Genomic DNA, 15,894 nt, shown 5'->3' on the forward strand with positions numbered 1-15,894 from the left:
GCTTGAACACTAGTGCATTTGACCTGCACCGAGTAGAGAGTAATTAATGTATGATTGTATTGATTAGGTATTGATACACTTTAGGTGCTATTCCCAGTATTACATGTTCCTTCAATGGCCTAAGTCATCGTGACATCGTGTTTGTTGTTTTTTGTCGTTAATCATGATTTATCGCTTCTTCCACTGTCCAGCGTCCTCGACACCCTTGGAGATGCTGTCAAGCCCGCCCTGAACTCCAGTGCCGATGTTGCCAACAGCATCGCCGATGGGCTGTCCAGTGTTGCCAGTCGCCGCGGTGACGGTATCGCCAACACCGCGAGTCGCAGCTCCAGTAACGTTGCCGACCGTGCGGCCGAGGCCACCGACGGTGTTGCCCAAGGTGCTGGTGAGGAAGTTGGCGGCTCCTCCGACTGTGTCGCCGACATTGCCAGCGGCGCTGTTATTCTTGTTGTTGTTCATGATGGCAGTTGGTGGTGGTGGTGTTAAATTGGTGGTGTTTGTTTTTGTTTTGCTTGAGGTTTGCACTGAGGCTTTAGATCTTGCAGATTGAAGAATGAGACACTTGAATTCAGTGGAAAGAGTCGCCTCTTAAATGTTATTTCCATCACCCTGGAATCCTTCGAATATCTGATGCATGCAAATCACCAGCCAAGTTACATCACCACATGACGTCAAAAACCTGCGAATCCGTCATATTCATTGGGTCGACCTCAAGGCACCAGCCACACAACTCTGATATCCCTCCCTCCCGAATCTCTAAAATGACGTTCCTCGACACACAATTACGCATTCCGGTGTTTGAGATATGCAGAGGTGGTCCTGCTCCGAAATATTATAGGGTAGCCTGACTGCTCTAGCAGGCATCTCCAGACAACGCTCATGGTGAGCTTTTGATGTCATGCGCCTGGATCTTGGACTGACAAGACCCCTGGAAGAGACCATACACCTGCCAGATGTGGCGCACTCGTCCGTTAAATGTCAGTCTGTGAGGCTGTGACTGGTCAACGACAGCATCACAACATCCTTGTGTAGCACTCCAAGATTTATGCGCGATGCAAGAAGTGTCGACTCGTATCGTCATGATTTCAGGATCTTGGCACAGTCCATGACGTTTAAAGCTTAGCAGCACGAGCCTGTACAATATGTAGGAGGGGAAAATGCGTGGAAGTACAATGGAACAATCAAGATGGGCATGATGATCATGACCGACTTTTAATGTAGATCTAAAATTTAAACCCAAGCAAGGAATGTCGCTATATCCGGTATCTAACCAATGTTGAACTCGTCCGCCGCCGAGTTCATCAACATCATACTCTTCTTCCTGATTATGTTCTGGTTTTGCCTCTCGTCCCCCACAGCCTGCTCTGTGTTCTTCTCGACACCCCTATTCGTTCGTTTCTTGGTCTTCCTCTCCACACCCTGTCCGATGCCTCCAGGCGCTTCTCTCAAGCCGTAGCTCTTGGCTGTGTGTCCTAGATGCAGTTCTGAAATGTCAAAGTGCTTCCTCTCCTCCTTGGTATGTGTAGCATATGCTCTGATGTGGGACTTGAAACCGTTTCGAGCAAGTTCTAGCCGCTTGGTATCTCCGAGCAAGCGCTGTTCGATGTGTAACTGAAGAGACTCCGCCTTGTCGTGGAAAGACTGTCCGTCTTCCGGTTTTGCAGTCGTCTCAATCGGAAATTCGAGCTTGGTCATCATCCCCTTTTGCAAGATAGAGTCGTAGGATTGTGGAGTTGGTGGTGTTGACGCCTTCAGTAGCTCGATATAGCCTTCTTCAGTTCCGGGGAGGAGGAACAGTATAGCGTCACCAGGTCTACCAGCACGAGCAGTTCGACCAACACGATGAATATGATCGGCGAAGCTGAATGCAGGGTCGTACTCGATGACTAGATCGACCGAAGGAATATCCAGACCTCGGGAGGAAACATCGGTGGTGATTAGAAGGGATGGTGACTTGCAAGCTGAGAACGACTTCAGAGTAGCTGTACGGATAGGTTGCGATAGGGATCCGTGCATCCTGTGAAGAACAACCTCGGGGCTGGCGGGTGAAGTAATGTACGCTGCCTTTGACACTGTTTTGGAGACTGATTCTGCCTCCTTGGAAGCTGCCACAGGTGCCTCGGTGTTGTTGGGGTCTCGCAGTAGCTCGTAGTGAAAATCGACAGAGTCGGCGCAAGATATGAAGATGATAGCCTTCATGGTCTTTCCGCGCCGGGAGAATGTAGACTTGAGATACGAGATCAGAGTAACGAGTCTTAGCTTGGCAGGAACCACGGAGTAGTACTGGTGAAGTTGTGCAGGTGCCTTCATCTCGCTCTTTTCCACATCGAGCTCCATATCCTCCTTCTTTGCCGCCAGGAACGTCGCATCCGCCAAACTCATTTCTCCTAGCTTCTGCACGTTCATCTTCATAGTGGCCGAGCATAGTACTGTAACTCTTCGTTCGGGCAGCGCCATGAGCGGTGTTCCGTCGGGTAAAGTATTCGAAACGTCAACAGCCTTGAGTGCTGTGATGACCTTCTTCAAGTCCTCCTCGAAACCCAAGTCCATAAGTCGATCACCTTCGTCGAGAATTAGCCATCGAACGGTGCTTAGGTTGAGCGCCTTGGTGTTGTCAATATGATCGGCAAGTCGTCCGGGGGTAGCGACCAAGAAATTGACGCCCTTTCGTATGCGAGCCTTCTCTGCCTTCTTGGACTCTCCTCCGGTAATCGCTGTCGAGACAAGCCACGGGAACGGTCGGATGAGCTTTTCGAGAACTGTGTGGACCTGCTTAGCAAGTTCGCGAGTAGGCGCAACAATGATTGCGAAAGCGCCGGAGTCTCGATGAATCTGGGCACCCCCCTTCACACTCAGAAGCAGAACGCGATGTAGGACAGGCAAAAGGTAGGCCAACGTTTTTCCGGAACCAGTTTCGGCCTGTACAAACGCATCGGAGCTGCTCGTCAGCATGTGGGGAATGACTTTATTCTGAATGGCCGTAGGTCGCTCGAGGCCCATCTTGCCAAGTTCGTCAACAAGTCGTGCAGATATTGTCAAGGTACCGAAGTTGGCAACATCTGACAGTGGCGCGTTGGTCGCTTCTGGAGCAGTCCATTCATCCTGCTTCTCTTCTACGTCCGTCTTTTGAGCGGGATTGAACGAGAAGAGACGCGAGATGACCTGTTTCGACTTGCCATCTGATTGCTGGTTCCTAGATTGGCCTGACGCTCCTCCATGGCCATCGTTGTCGGAACGCCTTGGTCGCGAAGCAAATCTATTGGCTGACTTATGATCAAAGCCATCGTCAAAGTCCCCATCACCTATCCTCTGACGTTTTGAGGATCTTCCTTCATCGGGTCCATCTGTTGGAGATTTTGGCTGAGACTGTTTTCCGGAGGCTATCCTTGCTGACTTCTCAGCCTGCTTCCTATCGCGCCAGCGTCCACCTTTGAACTTAACCTGGGGCTTGATAGGTCCAGACCCTAGGTCGAAGTTCAGAAGCATTCCATCGTCGGCCATCGTTGCGGTGTTGTCGAAGTTGGTTTACAGAGGTTATACGTGGGGCTTGCGATATTCGGTACAATGAAGAAAAAATATTAAGTGGGGAAATGTTATCTTATCGCCTATCTATTGATAAGACACGCGACCGCGGTCTAGATCTCAAGGATCTACAATTCTTGTCATGATGTACAGATGGATTGACCATAGAGAAGCTCTTCGCGAATCGGAAGTATGATGATCGTAACGAAACTGAAAATAGTCTCGTGAACACCAACCGAGGGGTGCTTGGATATCACAAGACAGCCAAGATAAGAGTATTCGAGAAATCCCGGACTTTGGAGTATCAAGTGATACAAATATCTTCATAATTGTCAATCTTGAATCGATCCTCCGAGATTCCCCAAGAGGAAATAGATTGATACCAGATGGCGCCGAAAGTTGAACAGGGGAGTAAGGGAACACGTTCATGATTCCGCAGAATCGCAAAGCTGAAACCGCGTAAGCAAAGGGGTGACATGCAAATGCAGAGTAACACAACAGCCCTCCAGGTGACTTGATGCAATCTAAACCTACGTGAGTGTAATCTTCCAGTAAATTAGTGCTACGTCAGAGTGCTTATGTACATCTTGGGACATGATAAACGGGTTGAGTTACACGTAGACAGCCAAAGACCTGATAGATTCGGGTCATCGAATAGCTCAGGCATAAGCAACTCGTAACTTTGGTCCGAGTACAAAGTAGCGCCGGAGATTCATCAAGTTTTCGAATTCCGGACCGGATACTGCCACGGATTAACAAGTGATAATCACCTGTACTGGACCGCCAATTGGACTTCAATTCTCCAAGATATCCAATGTTTAGACGGATATTGATGGAGTTAAAGAAGCGAAAATATCGGGCTTGTGTCTTACACCCGATCGGACTCGGCTATTTACCTCTAGCGAGAGAGTGACAGGTCAGGGATCAGGATTGTCATCATCAATCAGGAATCGAAATCCATATTGATCCGCAGCATCCGTTCAAAACGGGTCTTTTTCGTTGATGGGCAATCCATGTGACGGAGCAAAATTGCATTTGCAGCCCTGGAATCCTAACACGGTACGGTACAGTACCTATAGTACTTTGTCGACGTCGCCACAGCGATGACTGCTTAACTGTAGCATGATCAAGCCTTGTTATTTTTTTACTTTGCAGCTAGGACAAATAGAGGAGCTGACGGAGGGCGGAGTTGCACTAATTGCCCCGGAGGTGAGACTGGTGTACTGTAACTTTGGAGTCTTCTGCACTTGGCAATGTAATTTTATAGTTGACGATTGTTTTGCACAGAAAACATGGTAGACTTTAAAGTGGTTTGCCACACCTTGTGTCTTGACACTGAAATTTGCTATCACACTTGATCGGTGTCAATGATGTGATGATTTGAGATCCATAGTGGTACTCTTTTTCACATTTGAAAAAGATATCAGCGACTTTTGTTTTCCATTAGTAATTAAATGGGCCTTAATGTTATCCTGACATTTACAAATATGGGTTCCTGGCTTCAGCAAAAAAGAGAAAATAGATAGAGAAAAAAACTACTACTGGCTACTAGGCACTAGGTAACTAAAGTAAAGTGACAACAACTGAAGTTATCAAGGTCCAGGTGTCCTTTTTTTCTCGACAGGCAGGCGGGACATCTGGCAGCCACCCGACAGGCTGGACTTGGAGTCCCGGATTCTTCCTCGACCCTCGCACTAAGGGAGACAACCAAGATATTTCGTCCAATGGAAGCTCGATAAAACAACATCTAAGGAAGTCTAAGACAGGGAGGGCTAGACGAGACACCGGTTTGTTATCGCTGTGGCCACCATCAGAGACCAGAGAGTTGGATGAATGGTTCTAACAGTCCTAATTTAGTTTACTCGATGACTGCTTGAAGACCCTTGGTCTGAGGGTCTGTTGTGTTGACGGAAACATCACGAATGAATCGATGTATCCATACGTAGAGTAAATGTCTGCATATGGGCCATAAAACTGTTCCGCTGTTCGCCTAAATGAATCGTTATGTATGTATGTACTTGCGGTCAGAACAAGGGTCGTGTGCGTCAAACCTGCAGATTCACAAAAACATTTTTAGAAAATACAGAGATTCAACAATAATTAATTAGGTGCATGTCTCATAAGTCTTGGCCACATATGCAGATTCTGGCGATCCTGTAGTAGAGAGAAACCCAATGAGATACAACATCATGCAAAATAACCTACCTACAAAAGCAAGGAAGAAAAAAACTTTCACATCCCAGACAGGTTGCAGTTTCCAGAATTCCATGAAAGCTGATTGGTTGAAAGGGACTCAAGCCAGCCTTGAGTGTCTGGGGTTCTGCTCATAGATGGTTGCGATGGGTACTGTACGTGCTGTACAGCTAGAGCTTTATGCGAGCGAGCAGTGGGAACTTCAGAATCTGCTCGCTACTGCGTCTTTTGCAGCATCAATGATCGGTGTGAATACGCGTGTAATAGACTAAGCAATTTGAATCGTTGCCACATGCATTAGCCCCCCGCAAGATACCTGAGTAGTAGGTGGTTGAGTAGAGGTATCGATTCTACTTCACCTGAGATTCACCTGACAAACGGAACTGGAAGCTTCTACGTATGTAGTAATCGGCCTCCGGCGATTCTAGGGAACTTTGAACGAGTAACAAGAGCAAGAAAGAAAAAAGACGGGACCAGATACGGAGCTGAATGGAAATAACTTTACGGTACTTACAGGCACAAGGTCTTGACTCATTCCAGAACCTCCCGCACCTCACCTAGCGTCCCAGGCACCCATACACTGGAAGAGAACAACTTGACCCCTGTCGACACCCACAGAAATGCCACTGCGGGGCCTCAGTAGTCCGCCGTAACCAACTAAAATCATGACCCGAACTCCGCGTCCCGGCAAGGCCACCATGAACACGCAGCCATCATCGATGATGTTGGGACTTTGTAGTTAGCGATACAAGGTAGTTTAGTAGTCTAAACTTGCTCCATTTTGAGGGCTCAGTGAGGGCTTCCCCACACAAAGCGGCCTCTTGACGTGCACTGTAGCGAGGAATACCGTAGGTTTCAGCGAGAGGAAAAAATTATAGTTACCTGTATGTACAGAAGGTACCTGCCAAGGTATCCACTGCACCTCAGGCAAAGAGCAAAAAAAGGAAGCCACTCCCCCGACCCTAAGGCCTGGGTCCGTGTCGAATATTCATCATCCATCTCAATTAACTAACACCCGAGGACAAATCTGCCAACCCCGGACAAACGGTTGTCATATTTTTTTCTTCTCCTTCGATTCTCTTTCTCTTCATCCTCTCCCCAACCATTTATCTATTAATCTGGTCTGCGCGTTTATTTGACGGCGTACTTGCTGTCAAATGAACCTGCAATTGATATCATCACCTCTTTTCTAATGTAAGTGTCACTCGTTGTTTTTCTGGATTTGGTCCACTACACACCACCAATTGCCTCCACGCCTCCCCGGATCGCATGGTTCGACAAGATCTCACAATCATTCGACTTCACTCCAACTTTGAAGATCCTCAGGCATTCCCCCGCCGGCACTTGATCGCATTGATCATTGCTTTTCCAATTATTATGTTACTAACAGAAGACTTCCAGTCTCCTCTCCTCCCTCCTGGGTGATTTCTAAATGCCCACCATATACTCCTCCCTCTACTCGAATTTCGTCCGTCAAGGATCAACATTCGCAAAGTCTATTACAACACACGGTTACGCGCAATCCGTTGTTGCCGCCACTCACCCTCACGTCCTCAACTCACAGAATCGACCTGTCTTTGTACGACGAAAGACCAACCGACTCAATCGTTTCTCTAGCCTCCAGCTTCATTCCGCCTTCCACACTGAGCGCACAGCATCTTCGGGCCTCCCGTCCGTAGAGCACCGCCCCGGCCAAAACCATGGAGGTCTAGACGCGTATTTCGAGGCCTTGCAACACCAGCAGGCCACCGGTGAAGTCGACTCCGAATGGACTCAGTTCGATTTCCAGAAAAGCATTGAGTGGAAGCCCACTGCGGCATCCATTCTTACTAAGGACAAGTCCGCTGCTCAGGATGTTATTGAACAAGCTTTGATTGAGGATGCTGAGGTCAAGTCGAACTTGTCAATTGAGGACCAGGCAGCTCTTGCGCATATCGATGCTGCCCTTGAGCGTGAGCTTGAGGTGCGAAGTCTGCAGGAGGCAGCTGAAAATGCTGTCGCCGAAGGACGACCGATCTCATCCCTTGGCTTCAAGTCACGATCCCCAGTGATTTCCAGGTCACAAACCCCTGCAAGTGTCGCTCGAAGCGCCATTCCGTCTGTTGGCACCCAATCGTTGTCTTACGCCGACCATCTCCACAAGCTTGCAAAGGATGGTCGTTATGTTGAGATTCCCGCAGTCTTTGAGGCAATGCTGGCCATCGGCGTACAACCAATTGCCGGTGCCTACAATGCTCTCTTGTTGGCTGCCATCCATATCCCTATGAAGAAGACTGAGATTGTCTCCAAGGCTCTCGATGTCTACGCTGATATGCTCCGGAGGAAGGTTTCGCCAGATGCTGACACTTTTAACATTCTTGTCGGTCTTCTGGCTTCTCGATGCCTCGAGGTTGCTGAGCTGAAGGCTGCTTTAGAAGACAAGAGGGTGCGATTCGGTGGCATGGACGAGCCCGGCAAGTTCATGCTCCCGTCCCACGAATTTGAGCATGCTATTCTTTGCGAGGATGACCGTCTTGATTACGCCATCAAGTTGTTCGACACATCGGTTGACACTGATGTTGCCGAGTATACTGCTGAGACGTATCACCAGTTGATCACCGCTTGTGCCAAGGACGGACGTGTTGCTGACATGCTCCGTCTCTTCGAGCACATGGAGGCTAGCCAAACCGTTCCCTTTGCCGCCGTGTTCCCTACCATGATCACTGCTTTCGCCTCATCCGGGGATCTGATTAGTGCTGTCGAATGCTACAACGAATACCGAAACTTAGCAATCGCTCATGATGATGGCCAGACCACTCTCAATGATCGACTTGACGCTGAGGTTTACGCTGCAGTCATCAACGCCTACGTGGTTACTGACAAGATTGAGGGTGCCATGAAGTTCTTCAAAAAGATCGTCGACGAGTACGGTGTCCGCGCTGCCGATATCAAGGACGCTCTCGTCACAACTGGTTTTGTCAAGGGCTTCATCACCCGTGGTATTTACCAGGAAGCTTTCTACTGGGCCCAGTCCGTTGAGGCCGAATCCCGTGCTAAGGCTATGAGCGAGATTGCCACCGTTGCTGCTGACAAGGACGACAAGGAAACTGCTATCGCCGCTTATAATGGTATGCCTATGTATGCCGATGATCTAGTGACTCCTGCCACGGCTCTTCTCGCTATGAGCGTTCGTGAGGGTGATGTTGTTAGCGCTTCGAAATACTGGCAAGCCTTGAACAGTCCTGAGGTGCAGGTTACTACTGCTTTCATTGAACCCACAGCCATGTATGCTGTCGCTTTGATCGGCTCCGGGCAGGTTGTGGAGGGTATGGATCAGTCTGAGATGATGTTCCAGCGAATTCGGGCATCTCTATCCGAGGCCAAGTCCCATCTCGTTGAAGAGATTGACGAGGGCGCCGAGTTCATCTCTCGATACATGGAGACTCGAGGCATCGTTGACCCCCGTCAACTAGCCCCTCAAGTTCTTGACTTCACACAGCAGCCCGCGGTCGCTTCATCTTACCTATCGACTCCCGCCCTTCCCAGCTTCGAGGATACTTATGATCCCTATGCCCACAACACCGATTTCAAGGGCTCTTCCCTTATCGCTGATGATCTTGAGGGCAGCCATGGTCGTAAGGGACCTCGTCTCAACGAGGCCCTCACCCGTTTCCGAAACATGCGACGTGCCGGCCGACATCCTCGTTACATTACTTACGCTAAGCTTATTTCTGCTGCTGCCCGTGATGGCAAGGTCGATCTGTGCTATGACATCCTTGCCATGGCCCGCACCGATATGCCCATCATGCCCCAGTATGCTGTTGTCCGTTACGGATGGTCTAGTATTCTTGATGCCATGATTGGGGCCTGTCTTACCGTGGGCAACCGTGGACGCGCTGAGCAATTCCACCAGGAGTTGTTAGAAATCGGCGCTAGCCCCTCCGCGAACACTTTCGGTCTATATATCACCACTCTGAAGGACTCAACTAAGACTTTCGATGAAGCATCTGAGGCTGTCCGCATCTTTCACCGTGCCAAGGCTGAGGGTGTTGAGCCCAGCTCATTCCTGTACAATGCCCTCATTGGTAAGCTCGGCAAGGCGCGCCGCATTGATGACTGCCTGTTCTACTTCGGCGAGATGAGAAACCTCGGAATTAAGCCTACGTCTGTAACCTATGGTACTATCGTCAACGCCTTGTGTCGCGTTAGCGACGAGAAGTTTGCTGAGACATTGTTTGATGAGATGGAGGCCATGCCCAACTACAAGGCTCGTCCCGCTCCTTACAACAGTATGATGCAGTTCTTCTTGACCACTAAACGCGACAAGTCCAAGGTGCTGGCTTATTACGAGCGCATGAAGGCTAAGGGTATCGCCCCCACTGCACACACTTATAAACTCCTTGTCGACACTCATGCCACTCTGGACCCGGTTGATATGGAGGCCGCTGAGGAGATCCTCGACATGATCCGTGCCTCTGGCCAGCGCGTCGAACCTGTTCACTACGCTTCCCTTATCCACGCGAGGGGATGCGTTCTACATGACATGGAAGGTGCTATGAAGATGTTTGATTCCGTTGTCAAAGAGTCTCTCGTCCCCATCAGTGCCAGCCTGTACCAAGCTCTCTTCGAGGCCATGGTTGCTAATCATCAGGTTGCTGCTTCTGAGCCCGTCCTCGCGCACATGCGAAGCAAAGGTGTGGAGCTGACCCCTTACATCGCCAACACTTTAATTCACGGCTGGGCCGCTGAGAAGAAGATCGAAAAGGCTCAGGGCATCTATGATGCTGTTGGCCGGGAGAAGCGTGAGCCTAGCACATACGAGGCTATGACTCGTGCGTTCCTGGCTGTGGAGCAACGTGAACAGGCCAAGGGTGTTGTCGGCGAGATGCTCACCCGCGGCTACCCCAGTGCTGTTGTCAACAAGGTTCTTGAGCTCCTTGGAGGAGGTCAGCAAGAAGTTGCTGAGTAAACGAGCTATTTGATGTGGAATTGTTGATGTGGTCATGGTAATGTTTTTTTTTATGCCGGCGTACTTTGCTTGATACCCTGTTGTTCTGTTTAGAAGGTGGGGTTTGGTTTGTTTGATTTGGTTTGGGCTGGGTTAGGTTGGGCTGGTCTGGTTGTCTTTATAATGGGGGACATTTTTGATGAAATTAATGTCATATTCGAGAGGCTATGGTTGCCCTCGATCCCTTGAATGGGGACGGCGTTTGGGAATCAAAAAAAGGGATTTTACGTGGAGCGTTTGTCTCTGAATGATTTGAGTTTGGGGTCGGACGTTCCCTGGATAGATCATCACCACTCCAAGAAAGGGAAATCATTTGCATGTCGTGTCATGATATATTATGGCATGTCGTGCTAGCAGCATAGACGGGGCCGGGCGTGTTATATATCAGCTAGGAGGAAAAGATTAGGACTAAGAATATGCTTGGCCAAGTCAAAGGAAAGCATAGCAGGAGGTCCTGCTGCTTGTATCATCAATACAATACACCATTGAAGAAATGGCGTTTTTGCCATCAACTATCTATGTCTATACTCTTGAACATCTTGTGAATGTGTTTGTTGACAGGGTGGAAAGACTTGGGGTATAGAAATAACTACTAAGTCTAAGAAGCATAAACTGACCTATTAATTTCGTCTCTTATGCTTAAATTGTCGATACTGCCTGTTGACTAATCTCGAGGTCTGAACCAAATTGGTTGAAACTCTGTTGAAACCTGAAGTGAATGTTATTGGGCGATTCATTTTCTAATACGTCGTATTATATTAGTAGATCACAGTGTGGTCTATGCTATAGTTCCAGTCACTTGCACTGTACGTTATAGAAATGAGGCCCCGCTGGAGTTTGATGATTCTTCTCGATTCGGTATTGCATTACATTACAAGCAGTCCTAGATAAGAGTTTTGCTCACAATCAAGAGTTCTATTCCGTCTGTATCTTATATCAGTTTCATCTTTCATCCTCATCTCACTTGTTGGTCTGTCGTATATATACATACCACTCACTCAGAATGAGCCTCAAGCACCCCACCATCGCCGTCTCAGCTCCTGGCAAGGTCTTCCTCGCTGGCGGGTACCTCGTCCTGGATCAGGAGTACACGGCCTTTGTATTCGGTCTCAATGCTCGCATCAACATCATCGCAGGAGATATCCACACAACCGCTGGCGTTCAGCTTACTGAGATTGTGGTCGATAGCCCTCAGTTCCTTGATGCTCAATGGCGGTATGGATATCACCTTGCCGGTGAGGGCGGCGGTATCAAAGTGACTCAATTGCAAGTGTAAGTGGCTTCTCTCTCACAAAGTCATGAACTATCCGGATATACGAATGCCATATCACCGAGGGGAAATGCTTAGGTGGCTGGCTGGTTGCGCAAACAGCTTCGAGTCCGTGATAGGTTGGTCGATCATGAATCGTTCGACGCAAGCCAATCATCAATCAACCTTTCAACACAAACCTTTATCTTCAAAGCGTTATACTCACTTTTGCATACTCACTATTCAGCAGCGGTACTCAGATCAACCCCAACCCCTTCGTCGAGACGACTCTCAGCTATGCTCTCACCTACATCGACCGCGTTGCTGGGCATCGTCCCAGTCACAGCTTAGCATCTGCCCGTCTCATCATCCTTGCAGACAATGACTATTACTCTCACTCAGAATCCGACACCACTCGTTCAGGTCGTTTCGCCAAGTTCCCCGTGACTCTGAGCAATGCTAACAAGACTGGTCTTGGCTCTTCCGCTGCTCTTGTCACCTCACTAACCGCCTCACTCCTTGTTCATTATCTACCCGAGGATCTCTTTAACATTGATTCCGACAAAGGAAAGAGAACGCTGCATAACTTAGCCCAGGCTGCCCACTGCGCTGCCCAGGGCAAGGTTGGCTCGGGCTTTGATGTTGCGACGGCTGTTTATGGATCGTGTAGGTACAGGCGCTTCTCTCCGGCCACGCTGAACAAGATCCCCGAACCCGGTGCGACTGGCTTCGCTGATGCTCTGGTGAAGCTCGTCGACGGCGAGTCTGAGTGGGATGTGGAGGTTCTCAAGGATGCTGTCACGATGCCCAAGGGTGTCGTTCTGCGTATGTGCGATGTCGACTGCGGAAGCAAAACCGTCGGTATGGTCAAGAAGGTCCTCGCGTGGAAGGCCACAAACGCCGACGAATCCAAGACTCTTTGGGATGAACTACAGAAGCGTAACGAGGAACTGATTGCCACTCTTAATGCCGGCGATGTTTCACAGCTGCCCGAGAAGATTACCGCTGTGCGAGAGAAGATTAGAGAGATGGGCAGCGCGAGCGAGGTTCCCATCGAGCCTGAGAGCCAGACAGAGCTCCTGGACGCTCTCAGCACCGTCGAAGGGGTCTATGGTGGTGTGGTCCCTGGTGCGGGTGGTTACGATGCGCTGGCTCTCCTGATGAAAGACGATGAGGAGACGAAGCAGCGAGTAGAGGTGTTTTTGGAGAAGTGGGCAACAGAGAAGGGCACAAAGGTCAAGCTGCTCGGCGTTAAAGGAGAGATGGAAGGTGTTCGCTCCGAGAGCCTGGATGTATACGCCGGCTGGGTCTGATTTGGTTCGACTTGATCTGATCTGAGATGAGAGAAACGAAGCGAGGACGTATGCATGTCTTAAACATGTGAATGAAATGAGACATGCCATGCCATGTTATGGCGCTCTCCCCACCAACGACTTTTTGTTTCATTCGCATTCCTAAGCAACGCGCGTGAGAAACATTAAAGTCAGTACATACAACTCGTGTCATTCAATGGGTTAGTTTTAGGGGTCCTTGACGGGATAGGAAGTGAGGAAATTAATTAATTCAAATTAGATTATACGCCGAGTATGATGATATTCCGTTGATGTTTCCTTTCCCATGGTCCCGTAGCTGCCCATTCTCTTTCCCATCCGTGTGAACCGTGATTCCCTTTTGATTTCATTACATGTGTATCATACAGTAATAATATTGCAGCCTTCCGTTAACCGTGTTACTCAAACAAGCAAGTGATGTGTTTCCTTTCCAAGTTGGGACGCCCCGTCTCAAATTTCTAAATGGTCGCGTGAAAAAGAAATAAAGCAATACAATGTTGATTATCGTGTTGACATTCGTTTAGTGAAGACTATCGGTGGATGAGACCGAGTCGCAAGTGGGAGTCGACTTTATGGCTGGCCGTACTGGGTGGGAGAATAGGCTTGATGTCGAGCAAGGCGATCGAGGAGCGATGGGGCCAGGACTGTGATGGTCTGCGATGCCAATTCGACTGGCGGCAGCTTGTTCTCGAAGCATGGAAAGTCTATGAAGAATCAGGTTTTGTTTTTTTCAAGATGTTGTGTTGTTGTTATATATAACAACAGAGTAGACTTACTGTTCCTCTGAAACGCCTGGAAGGTTGACTGGGTTCTTTTCAAAGTTGAAAGGTGCAGACTATAGGTAGACTGTTAGCTCAGAAACGCCAGGACAGTATATTATATACGGAACTCACAATATCCAAGCTGCGCTTCTCCTTGCGACTTCGCTGGCGGATGATGGTCTGAACACGCTCACGGAGCATGTTGAAGTCGTCTGAAATATGCATGGTTGATGATCGGGTTGAAGATCGAAGGCGATTAAAGGGAAGGTCAAAACACCGAGGATCTCGTCTCTCGGAAGCGTAAAAGGATGTGTAACCCATTGAGTCGTCTTGGTTGGGGATTTATATATCTCTTGGAGAAGATCAAGAAGGCGAAGTAGAGTAGGTAATGAGAAAGCCAAACCAGGGCTGGGTGTTCCAGAGCTGAGCTGAGAAGTGTAAAAAGAGGCGGATGATTGGAATTTTGTAAGAGAGAGAAGGCGGAAATGAGGAATAAAGCACAGGATAGATGAAATAGAAGATAAATTGTCAGTGCTCAAGTAGTAGTAGTAGCTGAAGCCTCGTTTTGTCTAGTCTGACAGGAACAAAGAAGGGGAAAAAGGCACGCGGTCTTGGAAAGATGGGTAGTGAGTGGTTGGTGGAGTTTGACTTCTGGTATGTTTTTGATACAAAGAGAGCTTCAGATTCTTTTAATCTAGAATGAAGTCTCACTAAATTCAGGTACCAGGTTGGATTGGAATGAACAGCAAAGAAGTGGTAGGTCGTGTAAGTTAGTGGAAGGAGAGTTGAGAAGTAGTGGAGTTTAGACAGATATCAAAAGAAAGGACAGGAATGCATGAAGTATGCAAAGCAAGTAAGCATGCACAAGCACTTGATCAAGCAGTACAAGGCAAGGAAGGAGACGATTTAGTAAAAAAAAAAAAAGAAGAAGAAGAAAAGAGGCAACCAATTAATATAAGATACGAGGTTGACAAAGAAAGAAAAGATTTGTATAGGTAGGTACTAAGGTAGGTAGGCAAATGCAGGTGCACATGCAAATGCTGTGCTCTATTGAAAGCGGGCATCATCCCTCCGGGTGCAGGGCAAACCTACTGTATTTTCTTCTGGAATGCCGCCCCCAGCACATTGGAATTCCAGCACATCGGGGTACCGACTGAGCTAGTGTCTCAGCTCAAGGTGACCGCTTAGGTGTGGTGGATGTTGGTGCGACCCAGAATGGGTCATCAGTGAAAGAGAAGGGACCGCAAAGAGGACCCAACGTGGCAGATAGTTCTATATTCGTACCATTGAAAACCACCTAGCCTACAAACTAATCCATCGATACTAACGATTAATGAGGGCACGGTCGAACTGACGTGACTCCTTTGTGTGGGATTTATTGGCCCGCTGATTATTAAAATGAGATTGCATCCATGTACAAGGGCACCTTCAATATCATACACGCAATGCCCTCCAGGAAGAAGCGGTGGCGTCTCCGGGGGCGGTCAATTTCTCGTGCTACATACTGTACATACAAAGGGAGGAAGAATAAGACTCACACTAACTAATATCGACAATTGAATACCACCTAACTAACTACTAATCTAGACTACCTACCTAGGTAGGTAGTCTAGATAGTTGGCTTCTACTGTCTACACTCACTGATTCTACATGTCGTCACCTCTCCTTACACATACAAGTTCAAGTGTGACTGGTTGTCGCAGATTGTTCGACTCTGCCATAAATTACCGAATGCAGTTGACTGTCAACACTCATTATTATCTTGGTCGCCCGTTATCGAAAACGTCTCGTCTCACTCCCGACCTCTCCTTCTCGCCAGGGGATACGCTTCCTAGAGACAGCCCAGTCGCT

The 15,894-nt window shown here is 48.5% G+C and overlaps 5 protein-coding genes across 5 annotated transcripts; 2 read left to right on the top strand and 3 right to left on the bottom strand.

Moving 5' to 3' along the window:
- Positions 1–168: 168 nt before the first annotated feature.
- Positions 169–459, bottom strand: FPOAC1_011896 (uncharacterized protein; the record flags this gene model as incomplete). Its single annotated transcript, XM_044856263.1, has 1 exon — positions 169–459. The coding sequence occupies one exon, from the start codon at positions 457–459 to the stop codon at positions 169–171; it is 291 nt and encodes a 96-aa protein (XP_044703576.1).
- Positions 460–1,266: 807 nt separating this feature from the next.
- On the bottom strand, positions 1,267–3,501 carry DBP7 (ATP-dependent RNA helicase dbp7; the record flags this gene model as incomplete). The annotated part of the gene is made up of 1 exon (XM_044856264.1): positions 1,267–3,501. The coding sequence occupies one exon, from the start codon at positions 3,499–3,501 to the stop codon at positions 1,267–1,269; it is 2,235 nt and encodes a 744-aa protein (XP_044703577.1).
- A 3,646-nt stretch (positions 3,502–7,147) lies between these two features.
- Positions 7,148–10,663, top strand: FPOAC1_011898 (uncharacterized protein; the record flags this gene model as incomplete). The annotated part of the gene is made up of 1 exon (XM_044856265.1): positions 7,148–10,663. The coding sequence occupies one exon, from the start codon at positions 7,148–7,150 to the stop codon at positions 10,661–10,663; it is 3,516 nt and encodes a 1,171-aa protein (XP_044703578.1).
- A 1,042-nt stretch (positions 10,664–11,705) lies between these two features.
- On the top strand, positions 11,706–13,264 carry FPOAC1_011899 (uncharacterized protein; the record flags this gene model as incomplete). Its single annotated transcript, XM_044856266.1, has 2 exons — positions 11,706–11,974; positions 12,202–13,264. 2 exons carry the CDS (start codon positions 11,706–11,708, stop codon positions 13,262–13,264), a joined length of 1,332 nt encoding a protein of 443 aa, XP_044703579.1.
- Positions 13,265–13,802: 538 nt separating this feature from the next.
- Positions 13,803–14,364, bottom strand: FPOAC1_011900 (uncharacterized protein; the record flags this gene model as incomplete). The annotated part of the gene is made up of 3 exons (XM_044856267.1): positions 13,803–13,986; positions 14,059–14,117; positions 14,176–14,364. 3 exons carry the CDS (start codon positions 14,362–14,364, stop codon positions 13,803–13,805), a joined length of 432 nt encoding a protein of 143 aa, XP_044703580.1.
- Positions 14,365–15,894: the final 1,530 nt, after the last annotated feature.

The sequence above is a fragment of the Fusarium poae genome, chromosome 4 (genome assembly GCF_019609905.1).
Source record: "Fusarium poae strain DAOMC 252244 chromosome 4, whole genome shotgun sequence".
Classification (NCBI taxonomy): domain Eukaryota; kingdom Fungi; phylum Ascomycota; class Sordariomycetes; order Hypocreales; family Nectriaceae; genus Fusarium; species Fusarium poae.